This window comes from Pongo pygmaeus, chromosome 9, assembly GCF_028885625.2.
Source record: "Pongo pygmaeus isolate AG05252 chromosome 9, NHGRI_mPonPyg2-v2.0_pri, whole genome shotgun sequence".
NCBI classification, from domain to species: Eukaryota; Metazoa; Chordata; class Mammalia; order Primates; family Hominidae; genus Pongo; species Pongo pygmaeus.
Window position 1 is genome coordinate 95,541,085 of NC_072382.2, and position 18,184 is coordinate 95,559,268.

General features: G+C 38.6%; 1 protein-coding gene across 1 annotated transcript in view; it reads left to right on the plus strand.

Moving 5' to 3' along the window:
- The window catches only part of HEPHL1 (hephaestin like 1), an 87,462-nt gene that overhangs the window by 63,604 nt on the left and 5,674 nt on the right, over window positions 1-18,184 (plus strand). Inside the window, exons 14-17 of the mRNA XM_054439347.2 lie at window positions 4,714-4,854; window positions 6,436-6,542; window positions 8,035-8,257; window positions 9,498-9,637. Coding sequence (XP_054295322.2) covers window positions 4,714-4,854; window positions 6,436-6,542; window positions 8,035-8,257; window positions 9,498-9,637 — 611 coding nt within the window. The remainder of the gene's footprint in view (window positions 1-4,713; window positions 4,855-6,435; window positions 6,543-8,034; window positions 8,258-9,497; window positions 9,638-18,184) is intronic.

Sequence of the window (18,184 nt, forward strand, 5' to 3'; positions counted from 1 at the left end):
TGCCAGGCTTTGGTATCAGGATGATGCTGGCCTCATAAAATGAGTTAGGGAGGATTCCCTCTTTTTCTATTGATTGGAATAGTTTCAGAAGGAATGGTACCAACTCCTCCTTGTACCTCTGGTAGAATTTGGCTGTGAATCCGTCTGGTCCTGGACTTTTTTTGAGTGGTAGGCTATTAATTATTGCCTCAATTTCAGAACCTGTGTTTGGTCTATTCAGAGATTCAACTTCTTCCTGGTTTAGTCTTGGGAGGGTGTATGTGTCGAGGAATTTATCCATTTCTTCTAGATTTTCTAGTTAATTTGCATAGAGGTGTTTATAGTATTCTCTGATGGTAGTTTTTATTTCTGTGGGATCAGTGGTGGTATCCGCTTTATCATTTTTTATTGCATCTATTTGATTCTTCTCTCTTGTCTTCTTTGTTAGTCTTGCTAGCGGTCTTTCAATTTTGTTGATCTTTTCAAAAAATCATCTCCTGGATTCATTGATTTTTTGAAGGGTTTTTTGTGTCTCTCTCTCTCCTTCAGTTCTGCTCTGATCTTAGTTATTTCTTGCCTTCTGCTAGCTTTTGAATGTGTTTGCTCTTTCTTCTCTAGTTCTCTTCATTGTGATGTTAGCGTGTCAATTTTAGATCTTTCCTGCTTTCTCTTGTGGGCATTTAGTGCTATAAATTTCCCTCTACACAGTGCTATAAATGTGTCCCAAAGATTCTGGTATGTTGTGTCTTTGTTCTCATTGGTTTCAAAGAACATCTTTATTTCTGCCTTCATTTCTTTATGTACCCAGTAGTCATTCAGGAGCAGGTTGTTTAGTTTCCATGTAGTTGAGTGATTTTGAGTGAGTTTCTTAATCCTGAGTTCTAGTTTGATTGCACTGTGGTCTGAGAGACCGTTTGTTATCATTTCTGTTCTTTTATATTTGCCGAGGAGTGCTTTACTTCCAACTATGTGGTCAATTTTGGAATAAGTGCGCTGTGGTCCTGAGAAGAATGTATATTCTGTTGATTTGGGGTGGAGAGTTCTGTAGATGTCTATTAGGTCTGCTTGATGCAGCGCTGAGTTCAATTCCTGGATATCCTTGTTAACTTTCTGTCTCGTTGCTCTGTCTAATGTTGACAGTGGGGTATTAAAGTCTCCTATTATTATTGTGTGGGAGTCTAAGTCTCTTTCTAGGTCTCTAAGGACTTGCTTTTTGAATCTGGGTGCTCCTATATTAGGTGCATATATATTTAGGATAGTTAGCTCTTCTTGCTGAATTGATCCCTTTACCATTATGTAATGGCCTTCTTTGTCTCTTTTGATCTTTGTTGGTTTAAAGTCTGTTTTATCAGAGACTAGGATTGTAACCCCTGCCGTTTTTTGTTTTCCATTTGCTTGGTAGATCTTCCTCCATCCCTTTATTTTGAGCCTATGTGTGTCTCTGCATGTGAGATGGGTTTCCTGAGTAGAGCACACTGATGGGTCTTGACTCTTTATCCAATTTGCCAGTCTGTGTCTTTTTATTAGAGCATTTCACCCCTTTATATTTAAGGCTAATATTGTTATGTGTGAATCTGATCCTGTCATTATGATGTTAGCTGGTTATTTCGCTCATTAGTTGATGTGGTTTCTTCCTAGCATCGATGGTCTTTACAATTTGGCATGTTTTTGCAGTGGCTGGTACTGATTGTTCTTTTCCATGTTTAGTGCTTCCTTCAGGAGCTCTTGTAAGGCAGGCCTGGTGGTGACAAAATCTCTCAGCATTTGCTTGTCTGTAAAGGATTTTATTTCTCCACTTATGAAGCTTAGTTTGGCTGGATATGAAATTCTGGGTTGAAAATTCTTTTCTTTAAGAATGTTGAATATTGGCCCCCACTCTCTTCTGGCTTGTAGAGGTTCTGCTGAGAGATCTGCTGTTAGTCTGATGGGCTTCCCTTTGTGGGTAACCCGACCTTTCTCTCTGGCTGCCCTTAACATTTTTTCCTTCATTTCAACTTTGGTGAATCTGACAATTATGTGTCTTGGAGTTGCTCTTCTCGAGGAGTATCTTTGTGGCGTTCTCTGTATTTCCTGAATTTGAATGTTGGCCTGCCTTGCTAGGTTGGGGAAGTTCTCCTGGATAATATCCTGCAGAGTGTTTTCCAACTTGGTTCCCTTCTTCCTTGTCACTTTCAGGTACACCAATCAGATGCAGATTTGGTCTTTTCACATAGTCCCATATTTCTTGGAGGTTTTATTCATTTCTTTTTACTCTTCTTTCTCTAAACTTCTCTTCTCACTTCATTTCATTCATTTGATCTTCCATCACTGATACCCTTTCTTCCAGTTGATTGAATCGGCTACTGAAGCTTGTGCATTCATCATGTAGTTCTCATGTCATGGTTTTTAGCTCTATCAGGTCATTTAAGGGCTTCTCTACACTGGTTATTCTAGTTAGCCCTTCATCTAATCTTTTTTCAAGGTTTTTAGCTTCTTTGTGATGGGTTCGAACATCCTCCTTTAGCTTGGAGAAGTCTAATCGTCTGAAGCCTTCTTCTCTCAACTCGTCAAAGTCATTCTCCATCCAGCTTTGTTCTGTTGCTAGCTAGGAGCTGCGTTCCTTTGGCAGGGGAGAGGTGCTCTGATTTTTAAAATTTTCAGCTTTTCTGCTCTGTTTTTTCCCCATCTTTGTGGTTTTATCTACCTTTGGTCTTTGATGATGGTGATGTACAGATGGGGTTTTGGTGTGGATGTGCTTTCTGTTTGTTAGTTTTCCTTCTAACAGTCAGGGCCCTCAGTTGCAGGTCTGTTGGAGTTTGCTGGAGGTCCACTCCAGACCGTGTTTGCCTGGGTATTGGCAGCGGAGGCTGCAAAACAGCGAATATTGCTGAACAGGAAATGTTGCTGCCTGATCGTTCTTCTGGAAGCTTCATCTCAGAGGGGTACCTGGCCATGTGAGGTGTCAGTCTGTCCCTACTGGAGGGTGCCTCCCAGTTAGGCTACTCGGGGGTCAGGGACCCACTTGAGGAGGCAGTCTGACCATTCTCAGATCTCAAACTCCGTGCTGGGAGAACCACTACTCTCTTCAAGGCTGTTAGACAGGGACATTTACATCTGCAGAGGTTTCTGCTGCCTTTTGTTCAGCTATGCCCTGCCCCCAGGGGTGGAGTCTACAGAGGCGGGCAGGCCTCCTTGAGCTGTGGTGGGCTCCACCCAGTTCGAGCTTCCCAGCCACTTTGTTTACCTACTCAAGCCTCAGCAATGGTGGGCACCCCTCCCCCAGCCTCGCTGCCACCTTGCAGTTTGATCTCAGACTGCTGTGCTAGCAATGAGCGAGGCTCCTTGGGCATGGGACCATCTGAGCCAGGCATGGGATATAATCTCCTGGTGTGCCATTTGCTAAGACCATTGGAAAAGCGCAGTATTAGGGTAGGAGTGACCCGATTTTCCAGGTGCCATCTGTCACAGCTTCCCTTGGCTAGGAAAGGGAATTCCCTGACCCTTTGTGCTTCCCAGGTAAGGCGATGCCTCTCCCTGCTTCAGCTCACGCTCAGTGGGCTGCACCCACTGTCCTGCACCCACTGTCTGACAAGCTACAGTGAGATGAACCCAGTACCTCAGTTGGAAATGCAGAAATCACCTGTCTTCTGCGTTGGTCACACTGGGAGCTGTAGACTGGAGCTGTTCCTATTCAGCCATCTTGGAACCACCCCCTAAGAATATTTTAAGAAATTGAGAGAAAATTGAAAATAATAACAGTCCAACAAATTTTAGATTTATATATACCTTTCTCAGAAAAGCAATTAAAATCATTGCTTGAATCAGCAAGGAATTGATATGTGTGGCCAGACCACCAACTGTCAGTGTATCTCCCTGTGAATGTAGAATGCACCAAATACCCAAGAGAGAGCCATAGGGATCAGGCATTTCTGAAATGGGAGTCTACTGACCATGAAGCAGTGCACAAGTCATGCTGCCACAGGCCCTCTCAGCCAGGTGTGGGCTCATCTCCATTGGCACCCAGCCTGGTTGCTTCCAACAGAAATGCACACACCAGAGGGGCTGAAGAGTGCTTGTCTCCTTGGGTAAACAAATATTGTGAAACAGAGTTAGATGTGCATTTGTGAAGTCACTATATTAATCATAAATTAATACATAAATGATTTTATTTCACTCTAATCTTTCAAATTCCTTTTACACACATTATTTCATTGGATCTTCATTATTATTGTCATCTATTTACCAGATAATGAATAATTTCAGACTTATCAAAGGTTATACACAGGGGGCAGGGGGATTACAACTGAAAGTCACCATATCATGTGGATATGGCTTCTCCTGGAGATGATTTCTCAGTAGTAAAAAAGCATTTACCAACTACTTATGGTGTATCAGTGCACTGAAGTAAACATTTTTAGATACATTATCTTATTCAACCCTTACTATAATCCCACATGAAAGTTATTACTAAACTGATGTTACAGATGAGGAAACTGAAACTCAGACAGATTACATCACTTACCCAAGGCCCCTCTAATAAATGAAGGAGGCAGAATTTAAACCCATTGCTAAAGATTACATGATATTTAATACTACACAATGTTGCTCTCTAAAGCAAAGTAGAGTTATATAAGCCTTTCTCAGAAAAACAACTAAAGCCAAACTATTTTATTTCACTAACTACTGCCTATATTTAAATTACACTAATGTTGAAAGAGCAATAACAATGCACACAGGCCTGTGTTTTGCCTTTAGGCCCAATGATTCATGCTGAGGTGGGTGACACCGTCCTGATCATATTTAAGAACAAAGCCAGGAGGCCCTACTCCATCTCAGCCCAGGGTGTGGAGGAAATGGATAGTGGAAAGCAATTCCAAGTGCCCATGACAAAACCAGGTAAGATGTGTCAGAGGTCTGCTCCATCTTGAGGAAGAACACTGGCGTCAACTCTTTTCTGGTCTCAGAGGTGTCTTAAAGAGCTCATCTTAATGTCAATGTGTTTCAGCCATCATCTAGTCACTCTGGTATGAGATCATCATTCATCCAATGACCAAATGTTTAGGAATTTCTAGGGTTCCATTAGAAACCTCCATTAGGGACCCCATTATCAACATCCCCCACCAGAGTAGTACATTTGTTGGAATTGATGAACCTACATTGATACATCATTATCCCCTAAAGCCCATAATTTACATTAGGGTTCACTATTGGTGTGTACACTCTAAGGGTTTTGACAAATGCACAACAACATGTATCCACCATTGTAGTCCTATAAAGAATAGTTTCACTGCCCTAAAAATTCTCTGTGCTCTGGTGTTTATTTTTTCCTCTTCCTTAACCCCTGGCAACCACTGATCTTTTTACTGTCTGCATAGTTGTTCTTACAGTAGCTCCCCCTTATCACGGTTTTACTTTTCTTGGTTTTAGTTACCTGAATCAATCTTGGTCTGAAAATATTAAGAAATTTTGAGATAACTTCAATTAGAGACAGTAAAAAGATATTTTGAGAGTGAGAGAGAGTCTACATTCACATAGCTTTTATTATAGTGTACTGTTATAGTTGTCATATTTTATTATTAGTAATTGTTGTCAATCTCTTAACTGTGCCTAATTTATAAATTAATTATAGGTATGTGTGTATAGGAAAACACATAGTATATATAGGTATGGCACTGTCTGTGGTTTCAAGCATCCCCTGGGGGTCTTGGAATGTATCTCTCCTGGACAAAGGGGGACTACTGTAGTAAACATAAAAATTAACACATTAACTGCCTTCAAAATGAAGCATTATCCTGTGTATTTAATTACATTATTTCATTTAATCCTCACAACAATTAGAAAACTATGACTAACCCACTTTACAGATAAGGATACTAAAGGTTAGTGACATTAGGCAGCTTGTCAAATGTGGGATAAATAGGAAGTCATAGGGTTGAGATTTGGAACTAGGTCTCTCTGATTCTGGTTCTCACCAAATCTCACCTGCCCACTTGAGAAGCTTTTAAAAAACACTGGCACCAGAGTCCTAGACCCCAGACTCTCTGATTTCACTGGTCTGGGGTGAGGCCTGAGCAGCAAGGGCTTACAAAGCTCCCTGGTGACTCCCATAAGAGGCCAAGGCAGAGGTCCTTGATGACTAAGATGTGCTCAAGGACAGCTCTTGGGAAGGAGATACAACATTTAAGGAGGAAAAACAGTGAGGTATAAAATGTTTTTATTTCCTGAATACACACCAGTTGACAATAGAAAAATGCAAACTAGAGGGAAGGCTGGAGCCTGAAATGACAAATCTGCCATTTCATTTTGAAATAGTAGAAATCAAGATGGGAGTTTAATAAGAACATTTGTAATGAATGAGTAATTCTCTCCAGCAACAAACATTAATGAAAATATATAAAGACCTGCTTATATTTCTTCAGATAAATCATCTGAAACACAGATAATTCTAATAATTTTTTTCCATTTCATTTGTTACAGGAGAAGTAAAAACTTATAGATGGAATATCCCTAAAAGATCCGGTCCAGGGCCTTCTGATCCCAATTGTATTCCATGGGTTTACTATTCAACAGTAAACTTTGTGAAGGTAAGGTGGAGAAAGCAACCAAAAGGCTTAAAATAATCTAGATGAAAGTTGACTACTTGGGTCATCACACCTTGGGTTGGTATATGTGAAAGGGTATAATGACTTAGAGCAAGGGTCTCATACTATGGCCCATTTATGAAATCTAGCCATGCTGGACGTTTACATTGTCAATGGTTGACTTGAGTAGCTGCAACAGAGACTATATGGCCCACAAAGTCAAAAATATTTACTATCTGGTAATATTTTTTTCCAAAAAAAAAAAAAAAAGTTTGGTGACTTAAAGTGTGGGAAATAAAAACAAAATCCCAATATTTCAATTACCAAATTTGGAACTTAAAAAGATAAAAGGTTTGAAGCAAAAGAGGATATGTAAATATACAACAACAAAATAAATATAACTTAGAATACAATTTATGTATGGTTTTGGATGTGTGAAATCTGTTTATTTTAAATGCATTATCAGGGCTACTAGGGCTCAGGAGAAGAAAGTTCACTCTAAACATAGTAACTGAAACTACAAAATTGTTTGAATGATTAATGATCTAACTTTGAAATAAAAGGCAAAGATTCAACATTGAATTTGAGCCAGGTATGGGTATGTAAAACAACCACAGTCTTTAATTACATGCCATAAACCAAAGTCCAATCTAATGTCGTTATCTGATGTAAAATGTAAGCATTGCCTATTTAAGAAAAAAAGGGAGGGATTATCTTAACCTTCCTCTTAGGTATTAGATGGCTTGTATTAATGTCCTTGAGTTGTACTGGACAGTTCTAGAGTTCAGGAGATAGATATACAAGGTACTTGAATAAATAAACTTACATATGAGAATTATGGGAAAATCCAAATTTATTTATTTTATGCATCACAACAAATATTTATTGAGCACTTGTGATGTGCAAATGACCCCACCAAATACTATGAGAAATGCAGATCCTCTTGTCTTAAAGAAACTTACAACTTCATGGAAAATAATATGTCCACACTTGTAACTGTAATAGAGCTCTGAATCTGGTGAATTCTATAGGAGTGGCAGGCTAACTAAAGTACTATAGAAGGTTTTGGAAGGAGAATCTAGGAAGAAAGAGCATTATGAGCACAGCTGAAAATAGGGAAGTAGAGGGAGTGTTTGGGACATGTTGAGAGTCCCATTTGGCTATCATATGGGGTCCAGTAGTAAATCAAGGGGTAGCCTAAGCCAGAAAAGTTCATTAGGGGAGCACATGGAGGGCTCACAGACCTGCAAGGGTTTGTATTTAATTCTGCAGGCCATGGAAAATCACTAAAGACTTCTAGATACGGGAATATAAAGATTACTGTGATGGTGGTCAACAGGATGGGCTGGAGGTGGGGTGAATCAGAGCTGAGAGAAGAATCAATTTCTAGTCCAGGGTGAGGTATTATGACCCTACACTAGAATGGTGGCAGGTGGAATGAAATATTATTAAATTACTTAATGGCTCTTTTAACTCGATTTATTTTTTCTTCCAGGATACATATAGTGGTTTGATGGGTCCTCTGATTACATGCCGAAAGGGAGTCTTGAATGAAAAGGGAAGAAGAAGTGACGTTGATTATGAATTTGCTCTCTTGTTTTTGGTATTTAATGAGAATGAATCCTGGTATCTGGATGACAATATTAAGAAGTATCTCAACAAAGATCCACGAGATTTTAAGCGCACTGATGATTTTGAGGAAAGCAACAGAATGCATGGTATATCCAAAGTTTAAAAAGAAGCCTATGTTGAGATAAGCTCATAGGAATGCCTGTAAATGTAGGAGGCTCCCAGCATCCTTCTCTGAGCCTTTCCTCCTTCCCAGGGGCACCTGGACTGAAGAAAGTCCTTTAATGCTTTCCTTCAGACTGAACCAGCCTAGCCACTGATTGGCTGGCAATAAAGTCATTGAGGCTTTGAACCAACTTGTAGGGACATGTATTTCTGAATGCTGGGATCTCTAAGCTCTAAGACTGTGAAGTAATTCTTTAAAAACAAATCATAGTTTATTGTCATATTTTTATAAGAATATGCCATAACTTCTATTTGTTTAAATTTAAGGGCCAGGTTTAATTGTCTCTGGGATATGAAACACTACCATCAAATTTCTGTTTTAATGTATCTGTGTTACTTCTGTATAATTTAAGGTAGTTTGTTGGTGGGAATAATGTGTTCACATTGACACATCCACTGTTTCTCACCAACAGCTATTTTTGACCAAAAGTGCACAAAAAGGCCTTGCCCAAGGTCACAAAGCTACTTGTTAATATAGATTAGAATATAGTAGCCTGATTCCCCATTGAGCTACTCTTTCCCCTACCAGTTTTGCTTTCTTCTCCTAAAGATTTCTTAGTATGCTCCCCATTTTTAATGAATGCAGGTCATTTCGTTGCACCACAATGCACAGAATCAAAAGTCAGTAGACAGTGGAGGAGTGGGAGTCACCATCATGTAAACTCAGTTTGCTTTGGTCATTGTTAGGTCATGAGCTCAGCCCGTGTGAAGCTCTCTTTTATTTTTGGAGATTCAGCCAGGCTTAAACTATTCTCAACAAGTGAAATATTAAGAAAATAGCCTCTAAGTCACTCAATTTTTATTTACATAAACTTGTTTATGCCTTGGTTTGTTCTCTGTAGAGTGGTATAAATCTGGCTACCTCTCCAATGAGCCTGTAATTCCCTTCATAAAGAGATTATGCTGAATAAACAAACAAAACACTGCCACCAAGATATGGCTTTAAAACTGCTATTTCTTTGTTCTCGCTCTCTTTGTAGAAGGATTTCTCAGTTATCTGAATTTTGGGTCTAGAATGGTAGGACACTGCTAGGGGTGAGTGAGATTGTTACATGTTTACTAGACAGATGAAAATATCAGTGACCTAAAGATCTTCTGGAAACATTTAAAAAATCAGCTTATCTTTTAACTAACCAAAGGTTATTTTCTTATCACCTTTTAAAGCCATTAATGGAAAGATTTTTGGGAATCTCCATGGCCTCATAATGAACGAAGATACAATGACAAACTGGTATTTGTTAGGGATAGGAAGTGAAGTGGACATACATACCATCCATTATCATGCCGAGAGCTTTCTTTTCAAAGTAAGTATAAGGAAAGTGCTTTGGGAAAGACGTTTTTGAACTAAGAAATTCAATGTATTTCCAGTGGAAAATAAGAGTTACTTGGCAATAATGCTTGTGAGGGGAGGTGAGAATGGAACAGAATAACGTGATTGTACCATTTCCCTGGTGGATGTTTCTTTTTTTTTTTTTTTTGAGACGGAGTCTCACTCTGTTGCCCAGGGTGGAGTGCAGTGGCACAATCTCAGCTCACTGCAAGCTCCGCCTCCTGGGTTCATGCCATTCTCCTGCCTCAGCCTCCCGAGTAGCTGGGACTACAGGTGTGTGCCACTACGCCTGGCTAATTTTTTTTGTATTTTTTAGTAGAGACGGGGTTTCACCATGTTAGCCAGGATGGTCTCGATCTCCTGACCTCGTGATCTGCCCGCCTCGGCCTCCCACAGTGCTGGGATTACAGGCATGAGCCACCACACCCGGCCTGGATATTTCTTAATATGTATATGTATATTATTGTGCTTATAAAAATCTCTCCAAGCCTCAGGTGAGAGTTTTCTCAATAGTGATCTGGGGATAACTCTGACCACCCTGGAATATGCTGTTAATATTGTATATGAAAGTACGGACACTGAGAGCATTCGTCCCTTTTCCTCACCCTTCCTTTTTTTCTTTCCCTTTCCTTCTCCCCACCCTTTTCTTTTTCCGTGTGATTAGCTAACAGAATAGCTCTATCCAGTAAAGGAGCTATTTTGAGCTCTGGCCTAAGCCCTCAAACTTTATCTTGACTTTTGCCCTAGCGAGCTGGGCTGGACCATGTGTGACTTTCTACCCTCTAGCATCAAGCTGTACCATATGGGTGGTGCTTACTGTACAGCAGAGCCATCTGGGGAACTATGTAAAAACCCAACTGCCAGGCCCCGACCCAGACCTGCTGAATCAGAATCTCCACGGATAAGGTCCAAATAGTCTGTCATCTGAAGTTCTCAGTGCTTTCTACAAGGAAGTGGAATAGAAAAGAACAATCACATCCAATGTGTGGAGAAAACTGGAATTGATCTTTTCTAGTTAGACAGGAATAAATGGTAACTTTAATAAAACATTTAATATCCTTTCTCCTCTGTATATTTCAACATTGTTTAGGACACCAAGTATTAGCATGCTATGATTAGAGTTTCACATATTAAATGGCTATGCTGCTTTTCAGAATTTGGCTTTTTTTAACTCACATTTTAAAAATTATATTAAAAATTTATAAAATTTAATAAACATAAAATTATAAAAATTTACATACACACTTTAAAAATAAGATATAATTTACATTGAATACAATTCACCATATTTAGTGTGTACAGTTCTCTTTTGATAAGCACATACAGTAGTGTAACGAACAGCAATCAAAATATAGAATACTTTTATTTCCCCCACAAATTTTCCCATTGCACCCTCTAGTGTCAACTACTTCCCCATACTTAACACTTGTCAACCACTGTCTCTATAGTTTTGCCTTTTTTGAAAGTTTATATGGAAATCATAGTTTGTAGCATCTCGAATCTGGCTTGTTTGATTTAACATAGGCATTCAAATTGCATCCGTCTTGTTATGTGTATCAGTGGTTTGTTTCTTGTGACTGTTGAATAGCATTCCATTGTAAGGATATAATGCAGTTTGTTTATCTATTCTCCTGTTGAGGAACATTTGAGTTATTTCCAAGGTTGTTTATTACAAATCAAGTCATTACAAACATTTGTGCACATGTTTTTGTGTGAACATATGTTTTCATTTTCCTTGAGAAAATACCTAGAAGTAGGATTGCTAAGCCATGTGATAAGTGTATGTTTGATTTCATAAGAAACCGCCAAACTGTTTTCCAAAAAGGCAGTATCATTTTGCATTTCCAAAGAAATATATGAGAACTCCATATGTTGCACATCCACATATGCAGTTGGTATTTTTAGTTTTTATTTCATTTTTTTCCCTTAGGCATTCCCTCCTTGGGAAGGGGATATAGTAGTATCTCATTGTTTTTCATTTGCATTTTCCCAGTGGCTAATGATATTGAGCATCTTTTCATGTGTTTGTTTACCATCTGTCATCTATAAATCTTTGGTGAAGTGTCCAAATTGTAAGCCCATTTAAAAAAATTGGATTACTTGTTTACTTATTGTAGAGTTTGAGGGCTTTATATATTCTGGATACAAATCCTTTTTCAGTGATGTTACTCACAAATATTTGCTTCCAGTTTGTGACTTATCTTTTCATTCTCTTAACAGCTTTCAAACAGAAGTTCTTAATTTTTGATGAAGTGAAATGAAGTACAATTTTTCTTTTTTATAGATCATACTTTTGGTGTCATGTATAAAAAATTTTGGCCTTACTGAAGGTCCCAAAAAAGGTCTTTGTTTTCTTTTAGAAGTGTTATAGTTTTAGATTTTATATTTAGGGCTCTGATATATTTTAATTTTCATATGTGGTTCAAGATATGAAATAAGGTTCATTTTTTTTCATATGTATGTCCAAATGTTCCATCACCACTCATTGAAAAGATCATCTTTTTTTCCCACAGAATTGACTCTTCACTTTTGTCAAAATCATATTGACCACATATATGTGGGTCTACATCTGGGCTGTCTCTTCTGTTACACTGGTTTATAGTCTGCCCTTTCTTGAATGCCACAATGTTTTGATTACTTTAGTGTTATAGTAAGTCTCAAAATCAGATGGTGATTGTTTTAGCTATTCTAGATGTTTGCCTTCCCAGATAAATTTTAGAAATAACTTGTTGACTTTGATTTTTAAAATCCTGTTGGGATTTTGATTGGTATTGCACTGAATCTATACAAGGGGTTGGACAGAACTGACATAACAATATTGAGGCTTCCAATCCATGAACATGGTATATCTATCATTTAGCTCTTCTTTGATTTCTTTCATCAGCATTTTGTAGTTTTCAGTATAGAGATCTTGCATATATTTTCTTTTATTTATTTATAACTAAGTATAAAAAAGGTTTTGGTAATAGTGTAAATGATAGTGTTTTTATTTCAATTTATAGTTGTTTATTGCCAATATTTAGAAATATAATTGATTTTTGCATGTTGACCTTGCATCCTGCGTCTTTGTTAAACTCACTTTAGTTCCAATAGTTTTCCTGTAGATTTTAGGGGGGTTTTCTATGCAGACAATCATGTTGTCTGTGAATAGACATGGCTTCATTTATTTTCAATCTGTATGTCTTTTTATTTCTTTTGTCTTACTGCACTGGCTAGGATCTGTAGTGCAATTCTGAATATGAGTGGTGAAAGTCGACATCCTCACTTTGTTCTTAATCTTTTTTTTATTGTACTTTGAGTTTTAGGGTACATGTGCACAATGTGCAGGTTAGTTAAATATGTATACATGTGCCATGCTGGTGTGCTGCACCCATTACCTCGTCATTTAGCATTAGGTATATCTCCTAATGCTACCCTCCCCCCTACCCCCAACCCACAAGAGTCCCCAGAGTGTGATGTTCCCCTTCCTGTGTCCATGTGTTCTCATTGTTCAATTCCCACCTATATGAGTGAGAACATGCGGCGTTTGGTTTTTTGTCCTTGCGATAGTTTACTGAGAATGATGGTTTCCAGTTTCATCCATGTCCCTACAAAGGACATGAACTCATCCTTTTTTATGGTTGCATAGTATTCCATGGTGTATATGTGCCACATTTTCTTAATCCAGTCTATCATTGTTGGACATCTGGGTTGGTTCCAAGTCTTTGCTATTGTGAATAGTGCCACAATAAACATACGTGTGCGTGTGTCTTTATAGCAGCATGATTTATAGTCCTTTGGGTATATACCCAGTAATGGGATGGCTGGGTCAAATGGTATTTCTAGTTCTAGATCCCTGAGGAATCGCCACACTGACTTCCACAATGGTTGAACTAGTTTAGAGTCCCACCAACAGTGTAAAAGTGTTCCTATTTCTCCACATCCTCTCCAGCACCTGTTGTTTCCTGACTTTTTAATGATTGCCATTCTAACTAGTGTGAGATGGTATCTCATTGTGGTTTTGATTTGAATTTCTCTGATGGCCAGTGGTGGTAAGCATTTTCTCATGTATTTTTTGGCTGCATAAATGTCTTCTTTTGAGAAGTGTCTGTTCATGTCCTTCGCCCACTTTTTGATGGGGTTGTTTGTTTTTTCTTGTAAATTTGTTTGAGTTCATTGTAGATTCTGGATATTAGCCCTTTGTCAGATGAGTAGGTTGCAAAAATTTTCTCCCATTTTGTAGGTTGCCTGTTCACTCTGATGGTAGTTTCTTTTGCTGTGCAGAAGCTCTTTAGTTTAATTAGATCCCATTTGTCAATTTTGGCTTTTGTTGCCATTGCTTTTGGTGTTTTAGACATGAAGTCCTTGCCCATGCCTATGTCCTCAATGGTAATGCCTAGGTTTTCTTCTAGGGTTTTTATGGTTTTAGGTCTAACGTTTAAGTCTTTAATCCATCTTGAATTAATTTTTGTATAAGGTGTAAGGAAGGGATCCAGTTTCAGCTTTCTACATATGGCTAGCCAGTTTTCCCAGCACCATTTATCAAATAGGGAATCCTTTCCCCATTGCTTGTTTTTGTCAGGTTTGTCAAAGATCAGATAGTTGTTGTATGTGGCGTTATTTCTGAGGGCTCTGTTCAGTTCCATTGATCTATATCTCTGTTTTGGTACCAGTACCATGCTGTTTTGGTTACTGTAGCCTTGTAGTATAGTTTGAAGTCAGGTAGCGTGATGCCTCCAGCTTTGTTCTTCTGGCTTAGGATTGACTTGGCGATGTGGGCTCTTTTTTGGTTCCATATGAACTTTAAAGTAGTTTTTTCCAATTCTGTGAAGAAAGTCATTGGTAGCTTGATGGGGATGGCATTGAATCTATAAATTACCTTGGGCAGTATGGCCATTTTCACAATATTGATTATTCCTACCCATGAGCATGGAATGTTCTTCCATTTCTTTGTATTCTCTTTTATTTCATTGAGCAGTGGTTTGTAGTTCTCCTTGAAGAGGTCCTTCACGTCCCTTGTAAGTTGGATTCCTAGGTATTTTATTGTCTTTGAAGCAATTGTGAATGGGAGTTCACTCATGATTTGGCTCTCTGTTTGTCTGTTACTGGTGTATAAGAATGCTTGGATTTTTGCACATTGATTTTGTATCCTGAGACTGCTGAAGTTGCTTATCAGCTTAAGGAGATTTTGGGCTGAGATAATGGGGTTTTCTAGATATACAATCATGTCATCTGCAAACAGGGACAATTTGACTTCCTCTTTTCCTAATTGAATACCCTTTATTTCCTTCTCCTGCCTGATTGCCCTGGCCAGAACTTCCAACACTGTGTTGAATAGGAGTGGTGAGAGAGGGCATCCCTGTTTTGTGCCAGTTATCAAAGGGAATGCTTCCAGTTTTTGTCCATTCAGTATGATATTGGCTGTGGGTTTGTCATAGATAGCTCTTATTATTTTGAGATATGTCCCATCAATACCTAATTTATTGAGAGTTTTTAGCATGAAGTGTTGTTGAATTTTGTCAAAAGCCTTCCTTTTCTGCATCTATTGAGATAATCATGTGGTTTTTTCTTTGGTTCTGTTTATATGCTCGATTACATTTATTGATTTGTGTATATTGAACCAGCCTTGCATCCCAGGGATGAAGCCCACTTGATCATGGTGGATAAGCTTTTTGATGTGCTGCTGGATTTGGTTTGCCAGTATTTTACTGTGGATTTTTGCATCAATGTTCATCAAGGATATTGGTCTAAAATTCTCTTTTTTTGTTGTGTCTCTGCCCGGCTTTGGTATCAGGATGATGCTGGTCTCATAAAATGAGTTAGGGAGGATTCCCTCTTTTTCTATTGATTGGAATAGTTTCAGAAGGAATGGTACCAGTTCCTCTTGTACCTCTGCTAGAATTCGGCTGTGAATCCATCTGGTCCTGGACTCTTTTTGGTTGGTAAGTTATTGATTATTGCCACAATTTCAGAGCCTGTTATTGGTCTATTCAGAGATTCAACTTCTTCCTGGTTTAGTCTTGGGAGGGTGTATGTGTCGAGGAATTTATCCATTTCTTCTAGATTTTCTAGTTTATTTGCATAGAGGTGTTTGTAGTATTCCCTGATGGTAGTTTGTATTTCTTTGGGATTGGTGGTGATATCCCCTCTATCATTTTTTATTGCATCTATTTCATTCTTCTCTCTTTTCTTCTTATTAGTCTTGCTAGTGGGCTATCAATTTTGTTGATCCTTTCAAAAAACCAGCTCCTGGATTCATTAATTTTTTGAAGGGTTTTTTGTGTCTCTATTTCCTTCAGTTCTGCTCTGATTTTAGTTATTTCTTGCCTTCTGCTAGCTTTTGAATGTGTTTGCTCTTGCTTTTCTAGTTCTTTTAATTGTGATGTTAGGGTGTCAATTTTGGATCTTTCCTGCTTTCTCTTATGGGCATTTAGTGCTAAAAATTTCCCTCTACATACCACTTTGAATGTATCCCAGAGATGCTGGTATGTTGTGTCTTTGTTCTCATTGGTTTCAAAGAACATCTTTATTCCTGCCTTCATTTCATTATTTACCGAGTAGTCATTCAGGAGCAGGTTGTTCAGTTTCCATGCAGTTGAGCAGTTTTGAGTGAGTTTCTTAATCCTGAGTTCTAGTTTGATTGCACTGTGGTCTGAGAGACAGTTTGTTATAATTTCTGTTCTTTTATATTTGCCGAGGAGTGCTTTACTTCCAACTATGTGGTCAATTTTGGAATAAGTGCGCTGTGGTGCTGAGAAGAATGTATATTCTGTTGATTTGGGGTGGAGAGTTCTGTAGATGTCTATTAGGTCTGCTTGATGCAGCGCTGAGTTCAATTTCTGGATATCCTTGTTAACTTTCTGTCTTGTTGCTCTGTCTAATGTTGACAGTGGGGTGTTAAAGTCTCCCATTATTATTGTGTGGGAGTCTAAGTCTCTTTGTAGGTCACTCAGGACTTGCTTTATGAATCTGGGTGCTCCTGTATTGGGTGCATATATATTTAGGATAGTTAGCTCTTCTTGTTGAATTGATCCCTTTCCCATTATGTAATGGCCTTCTTTGTCTCTTTTGAACTTTGTTGGTTTAAAGTCTGTTTTATCAGAGACTAGGATTGCAACCCCTGCCTTTTTTGGTTTTCCATTTGCTGGGTAGATCTTCCTCCGTCCTTTTATTTTGAGCCTATGTGTGTCTCTGCATGTGAGATGGGTTTCCTGAATACAGCACACTGATGGGTCTTGACACTTTATCAAATTTGCCAGTCTGTGTCTTTTAATTGGAGCATTTAGCCCATTTACATTTAAAGTTAATATTGTTATGTGTGAATTTGATCCTGTCATTATGATGTTAGCTGGTTATTTTGCTCATTAGTTGATGCAGTTTCTTCCTAGCCTCTATAGTCTTTACAATTTGGCATGATTTTGCAGTGGCTGGTACCGGTTGGTCCTTTCCATGTTTAGTGCTTCCTTCAGGAGCTCTTTTAGGGCAGGCTTGATGGTGACAAAATCTCTCAGCATTTGCTTGTCTGTATTTTATTTCTCCTTCACTTATGAAGCTTAGTTTGGCTGGATATGTAATTGTGGGTTGAAAATCTTTTCTTTACGAATGTTGAATATTGGCCCCCACTCTCTTCTGGCTTATAGAGTTTCTGCCGAGAGATCCACTGTTAGTCTGATGGGCTTCCCTTTGTGGGTAACCCCACCTTTCTCTCTGGCTGCCTTTAACATTTTTTCCTTCATTTCAACTTTGGTGAATCTGACAATTATGTGTCTTGGAGTTGCTCTTCTCGAGGAGTATCTTTGTGGCGTTCTCTGTATTTCCTGAATCTGAATGTTGGCCTGCCTTGCTAGATTGGGGAAGTTCTCCTGGATAATATCCTGCAGAGTGTTTTCCAACTTGGTTCCCTTCTTCCTTGTCACTTTCAGGTACACCAATCAGACGTGGATTTGGTATTTTCACATAGTCCCATATTTCTTGGAGGCTTTGTTCATTTCTTTTTATTCTTTTTTCTCTAAACTTCCCTTCTGACTTCATTTCATTCATTTCATCTTCCATCACTGATACCCTTTCTTCCAGTTGATCACATCGGCTCCTGAGGCTTCTGCATTCTTCACGTAGTTCTCAAGCCTTGGCTTTCAGCTCCATCAGCTCCTTTAAGCACTTGTCTGTATTGGTTATTCTAGTTATACATTCGTCTGAATTTTTTTCAAAGTTTTTAAATTCTTTGCCTTTAGTTTGAATTTCCTCTTGTAGCTCGGAGTAGTTTGATCATCTGAAGACTTCTTCTCTCAACTCATCAAAGTCATTCTCCATCCAGCTTTGTTTCATTGCTGGTGAGGAACTGCGTTCCTTTGGAGGAGGAGAGGCGCTCTGCTTTTTAGAGTTTCCAGTTTTTCTGCTCTGTTTTTTCCCCATCTTTGTGGTTTTATCTACTTTTGGTCTTTGATGATGGTGATGTACAGATGGGTTTTTGGTGTGGATGTCCTTTCTGTTTATTGGTTTTCCTTCTAACAGACAGGACCCTCAGCTGCAGGTCTGTTGGAGT